General features: G+C 40.6%; 1 protein-coding gene across 2 annotated transcripts in view; it reads left to right on the top strand.

Moving 5' to 3' along the window:
- The window catches only part of TNXB (tenascin XB), a 69,948-nt gene that overhangs the window by 11,548 nt on the left and 37,849 nt on the right, over positions 1-20,551 (top strand). Inside the window, exons 3-7 of one of the 2 annotated variants that reach the window (XM_075186525.1) lie at positions 4,722-7,079; positions 8,245-8,369; positions 13,167-13,317; positions 14,763-15,026; positions 17,214-19,796. In XM_075186525.1, coding sequence (XP_075042626.1) covers positions 4,722-7,079; positions 8,245-8,369; positions 13,167-13,317; positions 14,763-15,026; positions 17,214-19,796 — 5,481 coding nt within the window. The remainder of the gene's footprint in view (positions 1-4,721; positions 7,080-8,244; positions 8,370-13,166; positions 13,318-14,762; positions 15,027-17,213; positions 19,797-20,551) is intronic. The other variant, XM_075186526.1, reaches the window with a different exon arrangement.

Genomic DNA, 20,551 nt, shown 5'->3' with positions numbered 1-20,551 from the left:
CCCAAGGAGGTGTGAGATAAAACAGCATATTGGCCTGTTTAACGCGCCGTGTTAAAAAACTATTGAATAGCTTTTAACGCGGCTTCCTCTCGCACACACTATACTTTCAATAGACCTTGTACTGGACCGCCAGAGGACCGTTTCATGAAAAAAAGCATAGCGTTAAAAATGGAATTGAATTGCGGGTAAAGTTAACCCGCTCGAAAATGATAAAAAACAGCGTTAAAATGACTTAACACGGTCAAAAAAAAAAACTCGCTGACAACTGAATACCCCCCATATAGACTCAGTAATGCAAAATGGAACCTGGGAGCATGCAGTTCTAATTAAAAAAAGTCAACATTCTAACCACAAAGCAGTGAACGAGTGTGCACCATTTGTTCAACCTAGCACCTCACTTCATCCAATATGCAATACTAATATTGTTTTACCACTCCGAAAAAATGATCCTGCCCCCAGAAGTCACCAGTCTTCCCAATATCCTAAGCCAAATTATGGGTTGTGGAATTGAATCCTGGTTTTAATCTGGGTCCACGTTTAGTCACTTCAGTGCCAGGGTAAGTACACAAGAGTGGTTTTGTTTCTCCTTGATGACTGTTTAGTGTCATTTGAGCCTTAAGATTCAGTAGATTTTAGTATTCATAAAGGGCCAGTGATTGTTATCGCTGATAGAGGTGCGTGGCATTTGCAGTATAAAGTTTCTCGGGATTGCAAAAATAACGGTGTAATAAATCCAGGTGCTTTTGTCTTTAAAATATTTGCCCTTTAATTTCGCTTGCGATACTTTGAAGATTTTTAGGAGAAATGGAAAGGCAGGATTCAGTCCATTTCTGCAAAAGATGGCTTACAATCCCTCTATTCTCACCAGACTCCTAAAATGCTGTTTATCCAGATTCACAGACTGCAGAAATACTCTATGTAACTGGACGCAACTCAGATATTTTCAGTGGGAGTAAAAGATAAAAACATATTTTCATATAGTTGCCAATTTTGAATAGTTTTAAACAGTTTGTTATTTTAAACATCAATTACACCTTTTCTTTGTTTTCATTGAAAATAACATGTGGAGGGTTTGTTAAAATGAGCATTGTGACCTCTTTAAAATTGCAGGGAAATATTATTTTGCTTAAATATTAAATCACCTGTCTGCATCGAGGCTCAAGGACCCACGCCAGCGCAGTCCACAGAAAGGTCTATCTAGCAGCTAGGTTTAACTGTATTATCGCTTAATAAAGTGACACGTCTAATCCATATTACACGTCAATGGGACATATTGTAGTGATAAATCATAAAAAATACAGGTTTAATTTACTGGCTTTTGGGTCAATTTATTTTGTTTAGATTTTTTTCTGGGCTCTAAAGTGAAAAGTTGCCAAATGCATTTCATTGGACTGTATATACAGCAAGGCAGCATTGGTAACACATAGGGTTTTTAAACTAAATACCGATAAATAAATTCCAGCAAACGACAAGAATTGCACAGTGAATAGATACAGATACTCAGAAAAAATAAAAAAAGATTTAGGGATAGAGGGCCTGATTCATTAAGGATCTTAACTTGAGAAACTTTTTATTTCAGTCTCCTGGACAAAACCATGTTACAATGCAAGGGGTGCAAATGAGTGTTCTGTTTTTCACATACGTTAAATACTGACTGTTTTTTCATGTAGCACACAAATATCAACTTTAAATTTCAGTGTACAAATAAGCTATCAAGTATTTGTGTGCTACATGAAAAAACAGTCAGTATTTAACTTATGTGCAAAACAGAATACTAATTTGCACCCCTTGCATTGTAACATGGTTTTGTCCAGGATACTGAAATAAGAAGTTTCTCAAGTTTAGATCCTTAATGAATCAGGCCCAGAGTTACTAAAGGTTCTAAAGAGGAAAAATGGAAGTGTTGTCCGTAGCAACCAATCAGATTCTACCTATCATTTATCTAATACATGCTAGGGAATGATAGCTAGAATCTGATTGGTTGCTCGGGGCAACACCTCTGATTTTCCTTTTTAGAGTCTTTAGTAAATGTAGCCCTTAGGTTTAGCTTGAAGCTACTCCCTATTAACAATATACTACAAAGCCGCTCCTACTCAGGAGAAGTAACTTCTGGGAAGGCATTTTGCTGGGCAGTCCTGAGCGTTCTACTGGTTGGGTACAGGATTCCACCAACGCTAGACTGTTTCACCCTCATTACCACTTATTAGCGTATTAAAATGCCATAAATCTGAAAAAAACTAGTATCAATAGTTATAGTTATTAATAAAACGTTGTATTGGGCTCAACGCACCTTTGTTATAATTGACAGCCATGACTTGTAAGTATTATTCACGGCCTAATTTTGAAGTCAATATTACGTTTTTATAAAGTGTAATATAATATTCGTGTTTTGCCTGTGTCGTTTTTCTATTTCTATTCTGTTTCCACTTTCTGTTTTTAGGTTCGTTCCCCTCTCCACGCACCAAGCACCTTTCCTGTGTCCTTTGACATTTCATCCTTTCCTGACCCAAAAATAAAACGAAAAGCGATCCCAGAATAAAATCGTAAATCAGCAGTGAACGAAAAAATACGTTTGTATTTTAAAAGCAATCAACTTAGACGATGATGACTGTAGAAAGTAACCAATAAAAAAATATATATCGGTAGTCAGTCCAAAGACGCCAGGTATGTCGAAGGAAGGGGAGATAACAGTGAGATAATCAGAGTAGAAGTCTGAACTATCATGGAAATAGTTGTGACATATATAACAAATGTGATGTAAAATTTCAGATATATCATTGGTCATACAGGTGGGATAAAAGTAGCCATCTGGAATTTAACACAGGATGGTTATAGTTACAAATAATTAACATATTTTATAAAGGTTAGTTACAACGTAGTACTTGATGGTACCAGTATGCACTGAGCAAAGATGATGGGATCGTGCCTTATATAGCTAGATGATATATTGCTGTAGGATACATGGATATAGCATTTGGAGTGAAATCAAAGATGTTCCAATCAGGGGCGGAACAGTGCATCACCAGGTCGCAAAACAAAATGTGGCTAAGGGTCCGGCCATGCCACTGAAGCCTCATGAGCCCCCCACTCTGCTCCCCCTCACTTCCACGCTCCATAGCAGCGGCACCCCCTGCAATGGTGGTAGTTCTGACACTGATTCCGGTGACTTGCTCAGTGTTCCAGATAGTTGACGTTGCTGCAACGCGTTTCACAACAACTTCCCTTTCTCACAGCTTTGTTTGTGAATATAATCACCTGTATAACCATTGGTATATCTTAATTGCTCTATCTTGGGAATTTGTTATATGCGTCACACCTGTTACCAGCATTTGCAAACCTCTATTCTGATCGTATCTCCGTTATCTCCCCTTTGTTTGACATACCTGGAATCTTTGGATTATATCCTGTAATCATTACCATCTGAATTAATTGCGTCTAAATGGATTAATGCAGCGGTTCCCAAAGTGTGCGCCACGGCTCCCAGGGGTGCAGCGGCACTGTCTCAGGGGTGCCGCGGGCAAGCCAGAGAAAAAAACCAAAAACAAAACTTACCAATCCGCGCGGAATATCGACATTCAGTGACAAGCTGCGGGAGAGAGGAGAATGCTTGGTCCCCGGTGCCGCGCGGATTAGTAAGGGTTTTTTTGTTTGTTTTTTGTCAAGGCTGGCCGCTGAGGGGGCAGAGTGAGAGGAGGCAGCGTGAGAGAGGGCAGAGGGGGCAGCATGAGAGGGGACTGCATGAGAGGGAGCAGCAGGGGGCAGCGTGAGAGGGAGCCGAGGGAGCAGCGTGAGAGGGGGCAGTGTGAGAGAGGGCAGAGGGGGCAGTATGAGAGGGGACTGCGTGAGAGGGAGCCGAGGGAGCAGCGTGAGAGGGGGCAGCGTGAGAGAGGGCAGAGGGGGCAGCGTAAGATGAAGCGGTGTGAGAGAGGGCAAAGGGGGCAGCATGAGAGAGGGCAGAAGTGGCAGTGAGAGAGAGGGCAGAGTGAGAGGGAGCAACGTGAGAGGGGGCTACGTGAGAGGGGGCAGCGTGCAGAGGGGGCATTTTTGCATACAACTAAATAAGTATTTCTGTCCTGACCTAAATACTTATTACGTTTTTTTGACCCAACTACTTCTAAAAAATTATGGAGACTCTAAGGGTGGCGCGAACTGCAAAAGTTTGGGAACCACTGGATTAATGTATAGTTTAACATTAATTATTGGTTTACTATTTAATTCTCGGGATCCTATTTTTTATTTGTCTGTCTGTACACTTTGTTCTTTCACTCCTTCTGCTGAGCAGTGTATAACTGTAGCTTTGCTCCACCACTGTGTCTCGCTTATCTTCTCCTTGAAGCTTTTATACCTGACTACACTGGACCCAAGATGCGTCCAGCTCAAAAACAGTTGCATTCACTCTAGGAGTAGGTTAGGCGTAACAAGTGTGAATACTTACACCCCAATAACAATACCGCAAAGATGGCACAGAGAAAATGTAGAGAAATGTATTTTAAATGCAAACATCTGTTGTGTTCTCTTTTAAAAATAAAATCTTCTTTCCTGCAATAGTCTAAATGGAAATGCATATTAAGTAATGCAATTGTGTGAACATGCCCATGTTGTAATCAGCCTATAGATGGGTGCCAACTTTAAATAAGCCCCCCAATATATAAATCCTTTTCTGTCTTTTTTACACTCTATTAGCATTTTCTTCCACTGAGTCTGTTTTGTTCTTTTTCCAGAAAACACAGCCTGTAGTCAGGAAGATAATGATTGCCCCGGGGGCTGCGGCGGTGATGCCCGAGGTAGCTGTGTGGATGGGCAGTGCCAGTGTAAAGATGGCTACATGGGAGACAGATGCCAACTACTGACATGCCCCGAGGACTGCAACGACCAAGGCCGATGTGTGAAGGGGCGTTGTGTCTGCTTTAAAGGATTCTTTGGTGTGACTTGTGGTTCTAAAGCCTGCACCAACAACTGTCAAAACCATGGACGTTGTGAAGATGGAGTCTGTGTTTGTGATCCTGGATTTAGTGGAGAAGACTGTAGCTCTAGAACCTGCCCCAAAAACTGTCTGAACCAAGGGAAATGTGAAGGTGGTGTCTGCGTCTGCCCTTCAGGATTTACCGGCCAGGACTGTGGCACTAAAACTTGCCCCAGGAACTGTTTACATGTAGGAGTTTGTGAAAACGGAGTTTGTGTTTGCCCTCCTGGTTTCTCTGGGGTGGATTGCGGTTCCAGAGGATGTCCCAATAATTGCAAAGACCGTGGCGACTGTGAGGATGGAGTTTGTGTTTGCGATACTGGATTTACAGGTGTGGACTGCGGTACAAGAACTTGTCTTAATGATTGTAACAAAAATGGCAAATGTGAAGATGGGGTTTGCGTTTGTGATGTTGGATTTTACGGAGAGGACTGTGTATATAAAGCCTGCCCTGAAGAATGTAATGAGCAGGGCCGATGCATTTTAGGCAAGTGCGTGTGTGACCCTGGATTTGTTGGGGTGGACTGTGGAACCAGAATCTGCTCTCCAGAGTGTGAGAGACGTGGGCGATGTGAGGATGGAGAGTGCATCTGTGATCCGGGGTTCACTGGCCCTGACTGTGAGATCAGGACTTGCCCGAATGACTGCTACAAACAGGGCAGATGTGATGATGGAAAATGTATCTGTGATTCTGGATACACAGGGCTGGATTGCAAATCAAGAACCTGCCCCAACAAATGTCACAACCGGGGCCGGTGCGAAGATGGAATATGCATTTGCAATGCTGGATTTTCTGGGTCAGATTGTGGAGCTAAAGCCTGCCCAAAGAACTGCAGTGGAAATGGACAGTGTGTCAATGGCAAGTGCATTTGTAATGTTGGCTTTTCTGGTCCGGTTTGTGGCATCAGGACTTGCCCAGCTGGGTGTACAAAACATGGACGTTGTATGAGGGGAACCTGTGTCTGCTCCCCTGGCTACACAGGAGAGGACTGTGGTGTCAGGACATGTCCCAAAAACTGTCATAACCGAGGCCGCTGTGAAGGTGGAGTATGCTTTTGTGACCTTGGATTTACTGGTCTAGACTGTGGAACCAAGACATGCCCCAATGACTGCTATGATCGGGGCCATTGCGAAGATGGAGCGTGCGTTTGTGATTACGGATTTACCGGTCAGGACTGTGGCACGAGAACATGCTCCAATGACTGCCACAATCGTGGCCGGTGTGAGGATGGTGTCTGTATTTGTGATTCAGGATATACGGGGCAGGATTGTGGAACTAGAACATGTCCCAGAGACTGCCATAATCGGGGCCAGTGTGAAGACGGGGTCTGTGCCTGTGAATCTGGATATACTGGTTTAGATTGTGGCGCTAGAACCTGCCCCAAAGATTGTAACAACCGTGGCCGGTGTGAAGATGGTCAGTGTGTTTGTGCTTCTGGATACACTGGCGTGGACTGTGGAACCAGAACATGTCCAGAGAACTGCAATGACAACGGCAGTTGTGATGATGGAAAGTGTGTCTGTTACCCTGGTTATACTGGTCTAGACTGTGGCTCAAAAACGTGTCCCAATGACTGCAACAACAGGGGACAATGTGAAGATGGGCTTTGCCAATGTGATCCTGGATACACAGACATAGACTGCGGACTTAGAACCTGTCCTAATGACTGTCAAAACAGAGGCCAGTGCGATGATGGCGTGTGTGTCTGTAATGCTGGGTACAGTGGCCAAGATTGTTCCTCTAGAACCTGTCAAGAGAACTGTAATGACCGAGGAAGGTGCGATGACGGGAAGTGTGTCTGTGACCCTGGATTTACAGGTTTGGACTGTGGAACTAGATCTTGTCCAGACAACTGTCACATCCATGGAAAGTGCCAAGAGGGAGTCTGCGTCTGTAATACTGGGTATACCGGACCCGATTGTGGGTCCAAAGCTTGTCCCAAAAACTGTAACAATAATGGGCAATGCATGAATGGGAAATGCGTTTGCAACACTGGTTTTGCTGGGCCTGTCTGTGGAGCAAAAGTTTGTCCAAACAACTGCAGCGGACAAGGGAAGTGTACTAATGGGATCTGCGTATGTAAGAAGGGGTACAGCGGCCCTGACTGTGCAGGGGGTAAGTCCTAAAGTTCTTCAGATTATCTATAACTTCCTATGTTTTGGTGTTCACCACACGTACACACAGGACCTCATTTGGACTGGATGTGCACCACAAATCACTTTATTTGGTTTTGCACTACATTTCTAGATGGGGTGGTCAACGCATTTAATGGTGCACTCCAACTTTCCAGGCTGTGGAGACATTCCCGCAAACTAGCTATGAGTCTAGGGAGCAAAAGCAGTGTTCCTAATGCACCTTTTCAACTCATTTTCTTTAAGTTTAATAATGTCACGCTGCAAAACAGAATCTCATTTTTGCATGGGACTAGTTCACACTTGACAAGGATTAACTTTGTCTGGTGTAAACTTCTGCTACTCAACAAAAAACAGCCCATCACTTGGGTGCACGTCTAGAAAAATAGGCAGTTGACGTTACCTAAGGGGATTGTGCCCAGTGCCCAGAGAGTTTTGCCCAACATAAATGACCTCCATAGTGTTGTTATCACACATATACATATCGAGAGGTAGCAGTAACTTGCATTAAATAGGTCTGACATATAATTCAGTGAAATTACTAGGCTTTATATCTCACCACACCGGCCTCCCTTTGATGTCGAACGCCTCTAATTATCTCTAAGATCCAATGCTAAATATATTTTAAACCATAACTATCCTTTCACATAGCTACCCATTTCTCATTGTCCAAAGATTTTGCAGAAATATGTGTGTATATTATTATCATGTTTTAATTTACAAAACTGTAGAAAGATAAGAAGACTTGAAGCAATCCTATTATCTATGTGACAATAGGTAATAGGATTGCTGTTTTGTTAAACAGAGGCTTTCCTCTATTTTGCTAAGTGGCTGGTGTGATTAGTATATTATCAATGGGGCTCCTTTTGCATTTTAATAGCTCGATTTACAGTACAATATTAGTGATCTATAATTGTGAAATTTATGTCAGTAAAAAATATACTATGAAGGTGATTTCTGAACATGGAATGGTCATGAGAGAGAAAATTAAAGCTTGTGGCAAATTGACCCTTGAAAGTTGCTAAATCTGTATGTATTACCCAGTATTGTCTTGTCAATGTTTGTTCCCAATTGTAAAGCGCTACCGAATTTGCTGGCGCTATATAAATAAATGTTGATGATGATGTTGATCCTTCAATGTTTTGTAGAGGTCACAGAACTCTTGGTTGTCACTGGCCTCCGTGTAACATTACAGGAAGACTTTGCCGTCACTCTAGAGTGGGACCAGACTCAGACTGCTCCAGAATCGTATGACATCTCTTTCAAAGTCAAGGTATGGACGTAGATATACATTAGTGCCGTGCAAGAATGCTACAGATTGCACGTAGCATTAATTTGCCTGCTAATGACCATCAGAATGGCCTTGGTGTGCATGAAAATGTACAGATATGTTGTTAGGACAGCAGCTGTATTGGAGGAGTCTGTAGACATAATATGGTTTTGGAAGAGTGATATTGCCATCATAGTATTTATCCTGATTGGCTGTAGGACTCAGAAGGAGTAGGGTGTATCTGGCTGAAGAGGGCACATAAGGGTAAGTTAGTTGATCACGTGATACTCACATCCAATCCCGGTATGTACTCTTGCGCCAGTTACCACAAGTTGCTGCTCACCCCTCGCCCAACCTCCATGAAATTACCTTTAAAATTGAGTTAAAAAAATAAAGTAGCGTAACTATTGTCATAGAAGATAATGGGACTGCCTTACACACTGGCAGATTAGAGAGCCAAGACTCTCACACAATCATGTGCTTTTATAGGATGAGTAAGCCAAAACTCCATTGGCACTCTATAGATTTACACAAGGCAGATAAACTAATGCTGTATAGTGCTACATTTTAAGAGAATGCCATTTAATAAACTGAAAGACTATTATAAATACATAGTTGCCAACAGTCCCTAATGTACAGGGACTGTCTCAGGCTTTTAAAGATTTGTCCCTCCCACATGTCCAATAATGTGGGGGGGATGGGGGCAAATAATGACCAATTGCACAGTAGTATTCCTATTTTAGCATGATGTATGCAATTCCATCTATTATTCTCCTCTATGGATTAGAACTTAACAATTTAATGATTTAAAATGCAAAATTTACACTATGATCACTGTTGGTAAACATGGCGCGATGGTGATCGTAGTGTTCTAAGATCCGCCGATACAGTGCTGCGAGCCGCTCAGATCCTCTGGCACAGCAGCAATATTTCCCTGGAAAATATTTAAAAATGTTGTTTACTATGTAACTATTCAAAGAAAAAGCATCAAAATGATGTAACACCAGCTGCATATTCAGTTAGCAGAAACCTGACCTATGTTCCTTTCCACAAGTGAAAGGAACTGAGATATAAACCCCAATGGAATTTACGAGTGAACAGTCCTCTTGAGGGACAGGAGAACCATTTGGTCGGACGTTGTACATGGCTTTATTTAATTACTGCAAAACAATTTTGACCCGCTTATTTTTAGGTTAGTTAACCCAATAAAGCCTCTGGCCAATAATTTTCCCTCCATAATATGCAGATCAGTTTTGTCTTTAAAAAAAAATTGCCATAAGCCAGATCAACCTGCAAAATATCCCAATGTTTAAAAAGGGATTTGTGGATAAGCGACAATTTGACAGAATAACGATCCACATGATTCTTTTATGTCTTTTGTGGCATCTCTTAAATTCTCAATAATAATTATAGAGACTTCCTGAGCTAAACATGCCAAATTTTTACAGTAGTATCCGTTATCCACGAATCTGTTAACAATCTTATGAGTCTCCCTTAAACATTTAGTGGAGGCTATATGTCGAGCCCAAATGAACTAGGATTTAGGAAGCACGTTAAATAGAAGGGGAGGATAAAGACTTCCTTTATGTAAGAAGATATTATGATAGTTGTCTTAAACCCTTATCAAAATCTGTGCTATTACGTGTCATGACGTCATATACAAAACACACACAGGGCTAGATTTACTAAGCTGCGGGTTTGAAAAAGTGGGGATGTTGCCTATAGCAACCAATCAGATTCTAGCTTTCATTTATTTAGTACATTCTACAAAACATAGAGCGATGGGAATTGTCCAAGGCTGCCACATGGGTTAATAATCTATCATTCCCTGACCACCACAAGAAGATATCATCCTTAAATCTAAACCATTTGTAGATAAATGGTAAAAACAATTGTCAAGGAACAACACATGTTCCAAATCGCGCATAAAAAGATTGGCACAGATTCGGAGCATATGTTATTCCGTTTTCAAACATTGGAATATTTTTTACAGGCCGATACGATTTATGGCAATTAAGGAGAAACCCAGACTTTTGTATTGTATAGAGGAAACCTTTGCCCAGAAACTTGTAAAACAAACAGGATTCTTCCCTGCTGTAATTATCCAAATTGTTCCTCTGTAATTAAAGGAAGCCCTGGACAACGTCCTACCAATGGTTCTCCTGTCTCCATAAGAGGATTCTACACCTGTAATTCTATAGTGGTTTATAGATTCTGAAGAGCCCTTGTGGAAAGAAACCAAGTCAAACCAAGGGGCCTGTAAAAGTTAGTGCTAATGAACATACATTATGGTGGCTCAGTGGTTAGCACTTCTTACTTACAGCGGCAGGGTCATGAGTTCAATTCCCGACCGGCCTTATCTTTGTTGAGTTTGTATGTGTGTGTGTGTGTGTGTGTTAGGGAATCTGGACTGTAAGCTCCAATGGGGCAGGGACTGATGTGAAAGACAAATATTCTCTGTACAGCGCTGCAGAATTGGTGGCGCTATATAAATAGATGGTGATGATGATCTACAGAGAAACTAAAAAAAAAAACAAGCAAAACCAATATCAACATAATAAGTAAAAGCGAAAGGGACAATGTGTTTGTTGAGCACTTTCAATTACTGACACATAACAGTTCCCAGTTGTGCTGGAGACTATCCAGGGAAATCATTTGTGACATGTATTGAAATACAGACTCTTAGAGAAACTTAATACCCTCTAACCTTTAGGTTTTAGTGAAGACTGTAACTTTGGGTGCACTCTTTACGTGCTCCGTATCCTTGGTTCATATTTGGGTTTTATCCAATATTTATTATTAACATATTTATTTAGTATTTACTATTGATGTTTTTATTCAATATTTCTGTATTTTTGATGTCTTTATACAAAATCTATTCTTGACATATTTATTTAATATTTATTTATTATTGACATATGTTTTGATATTGGATTATTGATGTATCTATTCAATATTTATTTACATATTTATCCAAAGTTACTATGGATGTATTTAGCACATTTAGTAGGTGTAGCAGACTTTGATCATGTGACGTGTAAGGGTACCGCCCACCATTCATTGCTCCTATTATATAGATGTGTTTGATATGTTTTCATATAGCTTAAAACCTTTTTTGGGGTTAGCTTATTATGTATATTTGTATTTATTTACATGTATTATTTATGGTATTGAGTCACATCTGTATGGTGTGTTGGCTAGGTATGTGATTGTTTATCTTAAATTAACTAAAAACATAATTTTAGTGTCTTTTTTTTAACTAATCTTTCAATATTTTAAACTTGCTTGGCAAAGATTTTTCTCTCAAAACGTTGCATTATGTGACATTTTTCATACTTTTGTAAAAATAAAGACGGCACTTAGAGTTTTGATATATGTGCTACATCTTCATTCTCTTGTGGATGTTGGTTAAGTATGAGGGACTTTCAGGATTAAATGCATCCATGTCATCATTATCATCATCATCAGCAGTAGCTAGTTATATAGCGCCACCAAATCCGCAGCGCTGTACAGAGAACTCACTCACATCAGTTCTTGCCCCATTGGAGCTTACAGTCTAAATTCCCTAACACACACACACACACACACACACACACACACACACCCATAACAGCTTGGGCACAAATGTCTAGTTATATTACATTGGAATAACCTTCCTTTGAGAATGATCACAGAGCTAATTAAAATGGGTAAGTTGTTTTCTGTGGCCAATTGGAGGTGATATATACGTGGATTTTCAGTGGGAAGCAGTGTAGTTAAAACTTACAAATGTAAGAGATGAAACTCACAAATTTTTTTCCCTTTATCCCCTTATGGCTTTAAATACAGTGAAATGCTCAGTTACCAGTAATTCTGGGCAGTTTCTTAGGGGGTCGAGCCATAGGAACACATATATGCAATGTTCAGACAGGACCTTGCACCTAAAATGATTGAACAGCGCAAAGGTAGAGCTTCCTAAAGTGAGGAAATCCCATTTCAGATGACAGTAATTTCTGAGCAAATGTTTGTACTTTGTAGGTGCACACGTCAGAGTGCACAGAGAGACCTACTTTTATTACTGCTATAAGTGACCCCCAAAATGTACCATGCGCTTTGGTGTCCCATCATTATCACTATCAGTTATTTATATAGCGCCACTAATTCCGCAGCGCTGTACAGAGAACTCACTCACATCAGTCCCTGCCCCATTGGAGCTTACAGTCTAAATTCCCTAACAAACACACACACAGAAGGACACACAGACTAGGGTCAATTTGTTAGCAGCCAATTAAACTACCAGTATGTTTTTTGGAATGTGGGAGGAAACCGGAGCACCCGGAGGAAACCCACGCTAACACGGGGAGAACATACAAACTCCTCACAGAAATTCTGTTTTGCAGTTACAGATACAATATACAGAATATAATCCAGTATATTTTCTTAGAAGCTAGCCAAATCATTTTCCAACATTTGTAATTATTTCGTTTCCCGAAATGCATTCACAGTTTTTAACCCTAATATTATTGTCATAACTGTATCCCTAAATGCCCAATGCTACATTTTAGCCACATCAATAGTGTCTCATGTGTAGCCGTCCTGTTTAATAGTTTCACGTAATATGGGGGCCCAGCAATAAAGTTTACAGTACCAAATAACATGGATCTGGATGCTCTATATTTATAACACAGACTGCACACTATATATATATATATATATATATATATATATATATATATATATATATATATATATATATATATATATATATATATATATAAAAGATATCCTGATGTATAATGTTATATACTAACTACTACGCAGAAGGAAAATGGCGTAATAAGCAGTACAATCGATGGCTCTCTGACCACGTACCGTCAGACTGGGCTGGCTCCAGGAGAGGAATATCTCGTGACCATCCAACCTCGCAAGGGCTCAACATTAGGACCTGAATCATCTATAACTACTACAACAAGTGAGTTTGTGTGAATATGTGCCCTAGAAATTCAAACCTATGTATTCCAAAATGCTAATGCTGGCCAGCACAGCATTCTGGGAGCTGCACTTAAACAACAGCAGATGAGTCTTCTGCCATCTCCTGCCAACCCTAGGGATGCCACAGGCTGCATTTCCCATTGACAGGATAATTAGTAGAAAACTGTGTTTCACTGTTAAAAGCTTTATTGGTGGAAATACTGGTTGCATCCAAAATAGCTTGGGTCGGCCTCCTAGATTTCCCTTTATGGAAAGAAAATATGACTGACGCAAATTGTCACTCGACACTCTTGATGAAATGTGGATGTATAAAGGAACTTATTCTTTCCTCCCCCTTTTTGAACCAATAAACAGGAGCATGTGACACAAAGTTTCCTAAGTCTATAATTACCACCTCTAGTTTAATTTTGGGTGCCAAGTATGGGTGCTTGTTTTTACTACTTATATTAATCAAGATTAGAGGTAAGTGACCGGTGGGTCCCCAGATGTTTTGGAACTACAAGTCCCAGATTACCCTTACATACTGGGACTGGCAGTTCCACTATGGATGAAGAGTCAAAAGGTTCCCACCCTTTCTAGAGACACCAGGGAGTATATTTACTAAACTGCGGGTTTGAAAAAGTGGAGATGTTGCCTATAGCAACCAATCAGATTCTAGCTGTCATTTCGTAGACAGTACTAAATAAATGATAACTAGAATCTGATTGGTTGCTATAGACAACATGTCCACTTTTTCAAACCCACAGTTTAGTAAATCTATCCCCAGGAGTGAATGTTAGGAAAATAAAACATGCACTTTGTGAACAAAATGTATGGTCACCATTAAACCAAGAGACCTGTGAGACCTGGATGGACTATATGTGACTATATTCACCTACCTCTTAGATACAGAAAGATATCACCACAACGCATCTCTGGTAAACCGTGGTCAATGAAACAGGAATTCCTGAGAACTTGACAGACAAAGCCTATTATGGTTTGCAGTTAACCATTGAACATCAGAATTAGTTGTACCAGAAATCCAACAGGGAAATTATAAAGCAGTTATTAGATTGTTACACATCCAACATGTCCCCCATTTTCCAACAGGTCTCATATTTGGAACATGAAATATTAAACTCAGTGCGTATTTTTCCAGACTTCAAGACCCCTGATGAACTTTTATTATTAGAATTTGTGGGAACTGTTTTCTCTAGATGTTTTGTTGTATTTGGCACCCGAAATGAAGCAAGTGGTTGCAGATAAATATTACGTAGACTCCTTGTCAAACCGCTGTCCCGGTTTTCAACTCAAGAGTCTTAATGTAAGGGGACAAGAGTAGACATCATCAGTGGTACGTGATTAGTGTTACGTCTCGCCTAGATGTGCGAAGTTTAATTATGCTTTTATGTGTGTCCTTCTCTTTTTCTTTTTTTCTCTTTTTAGAGATTGAGACTCCACGTGGCTTCCGTGTGACAGAAGTCTCCTCTTCTTCTTTACTATTAAGATGGGAGAGGCCTCTTACCCTTCCTGATCGATATATTGTCACGCTCATTCATCCGAGTGGCAAGGAGAGGAAATTGAGGGTCATCGGGAAGGGAGACAGGATCAGGGTAACAGGCCTGGAAGAAGGGACGGAGTATAGAGTTCTTCTGAGAGCAGAGAAAGGAGAGGAACAGAGTCAGGATACCGAGACCACTGGAATTACAGGTGAAACAAGGGGAGTAGAGGTGGGGGGATGGGGGGTGGTGAAAGAGTTGCGGCATGAGTGAAGTGGAGAGATGGAGAGTGAGTGCAGTACTATAAGTGCGATAGATAAAGGATGACGGGTGAGTGGATCATAGACATAGGGGAGGGGTACAATGAAGATCAGACCTATGTATATAAATGTGAGATGAACTATGAAGAATAAATTATTGTATTAACGTTGTATGACCGATCTTTCTGCTTCCAGTTGCAGCCAATCAAGGATCTCGCGAGACGTTTTGGACAAGACTAATATTTGACTTTATTTCAGCACAAAACATTTCTGCTTGCAGATTTTCATCGCTATGCAACGGCAGCTGTAACCTCTCCTTATTATTCCTGATTTGTGAATATTTCGAATATTTAAAACATGTGCATTGGTCTTTAGTGTCAGGTGTCTAAGCCAATTAAATCGTTCTATTGTACTTTATCACAATATTGCCGTAACCCAAGGCTCCCCAGCTATTGTGAAACGACAGGTCCCAGCACGAGAAGATTTGGCCCCGGCAGCTGGAGGACAAGCGGGTGTGTACGCCTGCTTTCAAGTCTTGTATTATGGGATAAAATAAGAATATCCCAATATTAAGTGAAAGCAGAATCTGCCAGAAGCTGGCAGGGGATGCTGGAAGTTGTAGTTCCACAACATCTGGAAAGCCAAAGGTTGCAGATTAACCTTAAAGTCTTGTATTATGAGATAAATAAGAAAAACTCAATAACCAAGTCAAAAGAGGAGCTTGCTTAATTTCTAAAGAGACGAAGGGCCCGATGTAGAGTTGAACGTACGCCCGTTTGTGTTTCGTAAATTGCGTGAATTTGCTCTGCGCATGCCCACAACAAAAATGCAAGTATCTAAATCTATGCAGAGTTGCACGTATCAATGCTTGCCCCTGCTTGCGTCTGAAGAGGTGCATCGTGGGAGGGGCGTGGCATCCTAAGGTAGGCCGGGTACAGCAAAGACGCTTTCACGGAATTGCGTGCCTATACAGACCTGAACACAAACGCAAGTACGCCTTTGAAATCCGTATTACGTCCACCAGCCCCTAGGCAAATGCACGCTTATGATAATGACAATCGCCAGCACGAGCTAACTGCCTCTGACAGGCTGATTGCCATTTCATCTCTGGGGGTAAATGTATGAAGCTGAGGGTTTTCCGGAGGGTTTGAGTGGAGATGTTGACTATAGCAACCAATCAGATTCTAGCTATCATTTTTTAGAATGTACTAAATAAATGATAACTAGAATCTGATTGGTTGTAATAGACAACATCTCCACTTTTTCAAACCCACAGTTTAGTAAATCTATCCTCAGGAGTGAATGTTAGGAAAATAAAACATGCACTTTGTAAACAAATGGTACGGTCCTCATTAAACCAGGAGACCTGTGAGACCTGGATGGACTATATATGACTATATTCACCTACCTCTTAGATTTTTCAAAACATTCAGCTTGATACATTTACCTCCTGAAGTGCTTTCTTCATTGATCATACATATATTTTAGGATTTTGTGCATCTATAGTTAAAACAAAATTGTTTTTGTTAACTTGCATACGCAAGAAGGAAGGTTATATCGGCTGTATTACACGAAGCCTAATAACAAATGCATTGTTCCCTATGAAAAGAAATGTTTGCAAAGTTCTATTGCGCTTACGACCTGGTTTTGCGTATGTGTATTTAAGTACGCTTGCTGTAAATCTGACGCAGATACTGCAGATGCAGAGCTGGACGAATCTAGGCTGAAGTACGATTATTTTGTGCGCTCATTTTTGGCCCGTAAATTACACCCAAATTGCGTTCAACTCTGCATCGGGCCCTAAGCCTGTCATCACAATTCTTACACCTTATACTAAGACATAATGATGACATTACTTAACTTAAGTCCCATATAGTATTTGATTAGATAAAGTGCAACGTTAATCCTACACCAATTAAATGTTTTTTTCCTTATGACAGTTTCACCAAGATCATCATGTTTCTAACTCCTCAACATTCCAGCACATTTTAGGAAGGCTTGCTATACACAGCACACACTGTTAACATCACTTTGACTTTACAGAACTGTTTTATTTCTGAATTTCACTTATATAGTCTCATCCTAGCTTTGAATACAAATAGGGTAACTCTAATCTTCTTAATTTGGTGCTTTACTAGCTGGAGAAGAACGAAAACGTCAGACTGTTGAGGAGAAACGCGTAGACCATGGATCAGTGGGGACCTCTCAAACTGTTGAAACCTCTGGGAATCTAGAGTCTTCAATACAGGAAACTAGATTTCGCCCTACGTTACCTAAAAAAGACCTTTCTCATGGAGGAGAAGATAAAAGTCTGACAAGAGAAATTAAAGAGATAATTACAGAAAACCCAAAGGGGAGCAGTGTTGTATATACAACAAAAAACATTACAACTATTATCACTACTATATATAAAACACATCACCGGAAAGATGGAAGTGTGGTGGATGTTTACCATGAAACTGAGGATTCAGAATATCCGTCAGAAAAGTCAACACATAGCCAAGACCAATTTGGGGTTGGAAGTGGGAGGGTAGAGGGTGATTTGGAAAATGTAAGGCCATTTGATAGGAGAGACAACTTACCTAGCATCAAAGTGGAGAGGTGGATGTTCACAAAGAACATTACCCATGTTGAGCCATCTACAAAAGAAAGTACAATCCACTTACATGAACAAGAAAAAGAAGTGACAATTCATCCGAAAAGGGTGCACCAAACCACAAACATCCATTCTAAAGTTAAAGTTCCAGGCAGTGGACGTTTGCCAGATTCGTCCAGTGTTGCTAAAAAGCTTTTGGAGTTTGAGTCCTCAAAAATGAAGTCTGTAACAAAATCTGGTAGTCATGGAGAACAAAGCATGATTCATCCAGAGGGTGCACCTCAAGATGAACACATCCACGATAAATCACCACTCTCTGGACGTGAGAATCGTCTGGATGTCCCAAAAACTGAGATGACACCAGAAACTTCAGTGGAAAGTAGTTCTGAAACTGGAGAGTCAGAAGTTAAAAATGAGGGAAACATAAAAGATGACCTAGACGACGCTGCAAGAACAAGAATGCACACTACCACATTAGTCAAAGTAAATAGGATTGTAACCACCTCCAGAAGAAAAGTTGTAGGTAGAGAGGAGGATAAAGGATTCCACAATGTGACAACGGTGGTGCAAGGTCGTGATGGCGTAACAGAGTCTGCTGCAAGAACTAAGAACCAAACCAGGACATGGGGACCCCTCATGAAGACTGTAATTGAAAACTTACCAGAAAAGCTCTCTATATACAATGGAACATTTATTCAGCGTTTAGAGAGTTACCTCCGGGCTACCTCTTACCCTCTAAAGGTCAACCAGACCGTGGAATCTGTGGCCCAGGCAATATTTCTTTACTTGGTGAAATGGAAGCCGCAAAGTTTTACAGGAATGGTGTATGACCGTCTTCCTCAAAAAACTCCAGGTGCCACAGGAAATACCGAACCCGTAGGGTCGTCTCGGTTGCAAGGGAGTATAGGAAGTCCCATCAGTGACAACCAAGTGCAAAGTTTAGGCAATACTACTGATAGTATACATAAGATACAAGGGGGATCTGTGTTGGTTAGAAGACCGGACTCCATTGCTCCAAATGTAAAAATTGTGGAGGAAATAGATACTCCAGTGACATTGACAGTAGATAAATACATTTCAACCTCTGAAGTTACAGATGAAAATCTAGATGACATAGATAAAGCACGTCTCTCAAAAGACCAAATAAAAAGGGTGATCGAAGTGGACTCATCAAAAACTATGCCTTCTAAACCTGCAGTAGATAAAAGTAAACTGCCAGCAAAGAATTTACCACCTCCAAAAAAGACTACTTTACCAAAAAGCAAAAAAGAGCAAAAGCAGGATGAAAGGGTAGAAAAGTCAGATATGGAAGTAGAGGTGGAAAAAGTATCACCAGGATCTTTTGATAAAGAATATGAAATATCCTCTAAAACAGGCATTTTGGAAAGGCCTACTACACAACCCAGAGAAAAGACACTAACGAGCTCTATCACACAAATTGGAACATTGAATGTTGATCATATTCCGGGTGTCAGTAAAGAAGAAAAACGAGAGCATAGCACCGTTGAAACTCCTCTGCATCATAAAGTTAAGCCAGGAATAAAGACAGAGACCATTGTAAAGAAAGAAATGGAAGAAGGGTCTGTAATACCCAAGAAACAGCCAACTCAACCTAGAAAGAAAGTCCCCCTTAAGCCTAGCACAAAACAAGAAGTACATGGGAAGGAAAGAATACACAAAGAGACAGTGGATGGGAATTCTCCAAACCGTGAGATCTTTACAGAAGATACAGAGCCTGTAATTCATAAAAGTGAAGAAAAATCATTAGTAATTAATAAAATTCTAGGATCTGGTGAGGAACAAGATCAAACTGACCCCCAAAGAAGCCCAATTTTGTTGAAAGTACCAAGTCCTGGGGCTCAAGGAAGACCCAGCATTCAACAGAAAAGTCCAACTAGCCTTGTGGTATCATTAGAAGGTCTTGGTTTTCTGTGGGACAAGGTAAAAATAATTTATAGTCCTTGGCCACCAACTGCTGTTGCCTCTCCAAACCAAATGGAGGTGGATAGAGGAGTCAGGCAGGTGGAAATCAGGGATTTAGCCCCAGGGACCAGCTACAGAATTGATCTCCATGGGATGCTGAGGGGCCGCTCATCCAAGTCCTACTCACTGGTGGCTGACACAGGTACTGGGCAAGCTAGGCCATAGAAAAAAGTGAGGAGCTGGGTTGGGTTAGATAATTAGATGTCCTACTGACTGCCCACTAGCTCATCAGCTTTTCACTTCCTTTACAATGCCACTCTTTTGCAGATTTAGGAATTATTAATGTGTGGGTTCTGTCATGGGGGGGATGGAATGATTATTTCGCTGTGTCTTCTCCCCCTTCTTGTAGGACTGCTTAATATTGGAACCTTTCATCTTCTATTCTAATGATCTTGTTCTCTTTTCTTTTAATGATCTCATAGTGTGTTGTGTTGTTCGCTATTCCTTTGATTCTGTCTCTTTTTTGTCTTCTACAATTCTTTTTTTTTTTTTTTTATTCTTTAGCTTTCAGTTACATTACTGTCTACTTTCTATTATCCATGCTTATTGTTTTCCATTTGGTTATAAGTCTTTACCCATTTTGCCTTATCAGCTTTACTTACCTCCCCTTACATCATGGTCCCCTTATTTATAAAACTATGCATAGCTAATTCTATGTTAGCACCAGAAAGGAAGTTTTGTAATTACATTCTCTTTCCTTTCCCAAAGCTACAGTTCTAGGTGTGCTCCTGTTCTACAGTGTACCATGGCCTACAAACGGCAAATTTGTGGGACGAACCAATATTCATCAGAATAAAGCCTACAAACTTACTGTGGACCAGAATTATCACTGAGGCCCAGAACTGAACTATATTAATGAGAATGCAGCCAATGCATTGGGCAACAGTGACATAACTG

This window comes from Mixophyes fleayi, chromosome 9, assembly GCF_038048845.1.
Source record: "Mixophyes fleayi isolate aMixFle1 chromosome 9, aMixFle1.hap1, whole genome shotgun sequence".
Taxonomy (NCBI): Eukaryota; Metazoa; Chordata; class Amphibia; order Anura; family Limnodynastidae; genus Mixophyes; species Mixophyes fleayi.
This window is presented reverse-complemented; position numbering and strand designations above follow the sequence as displayed.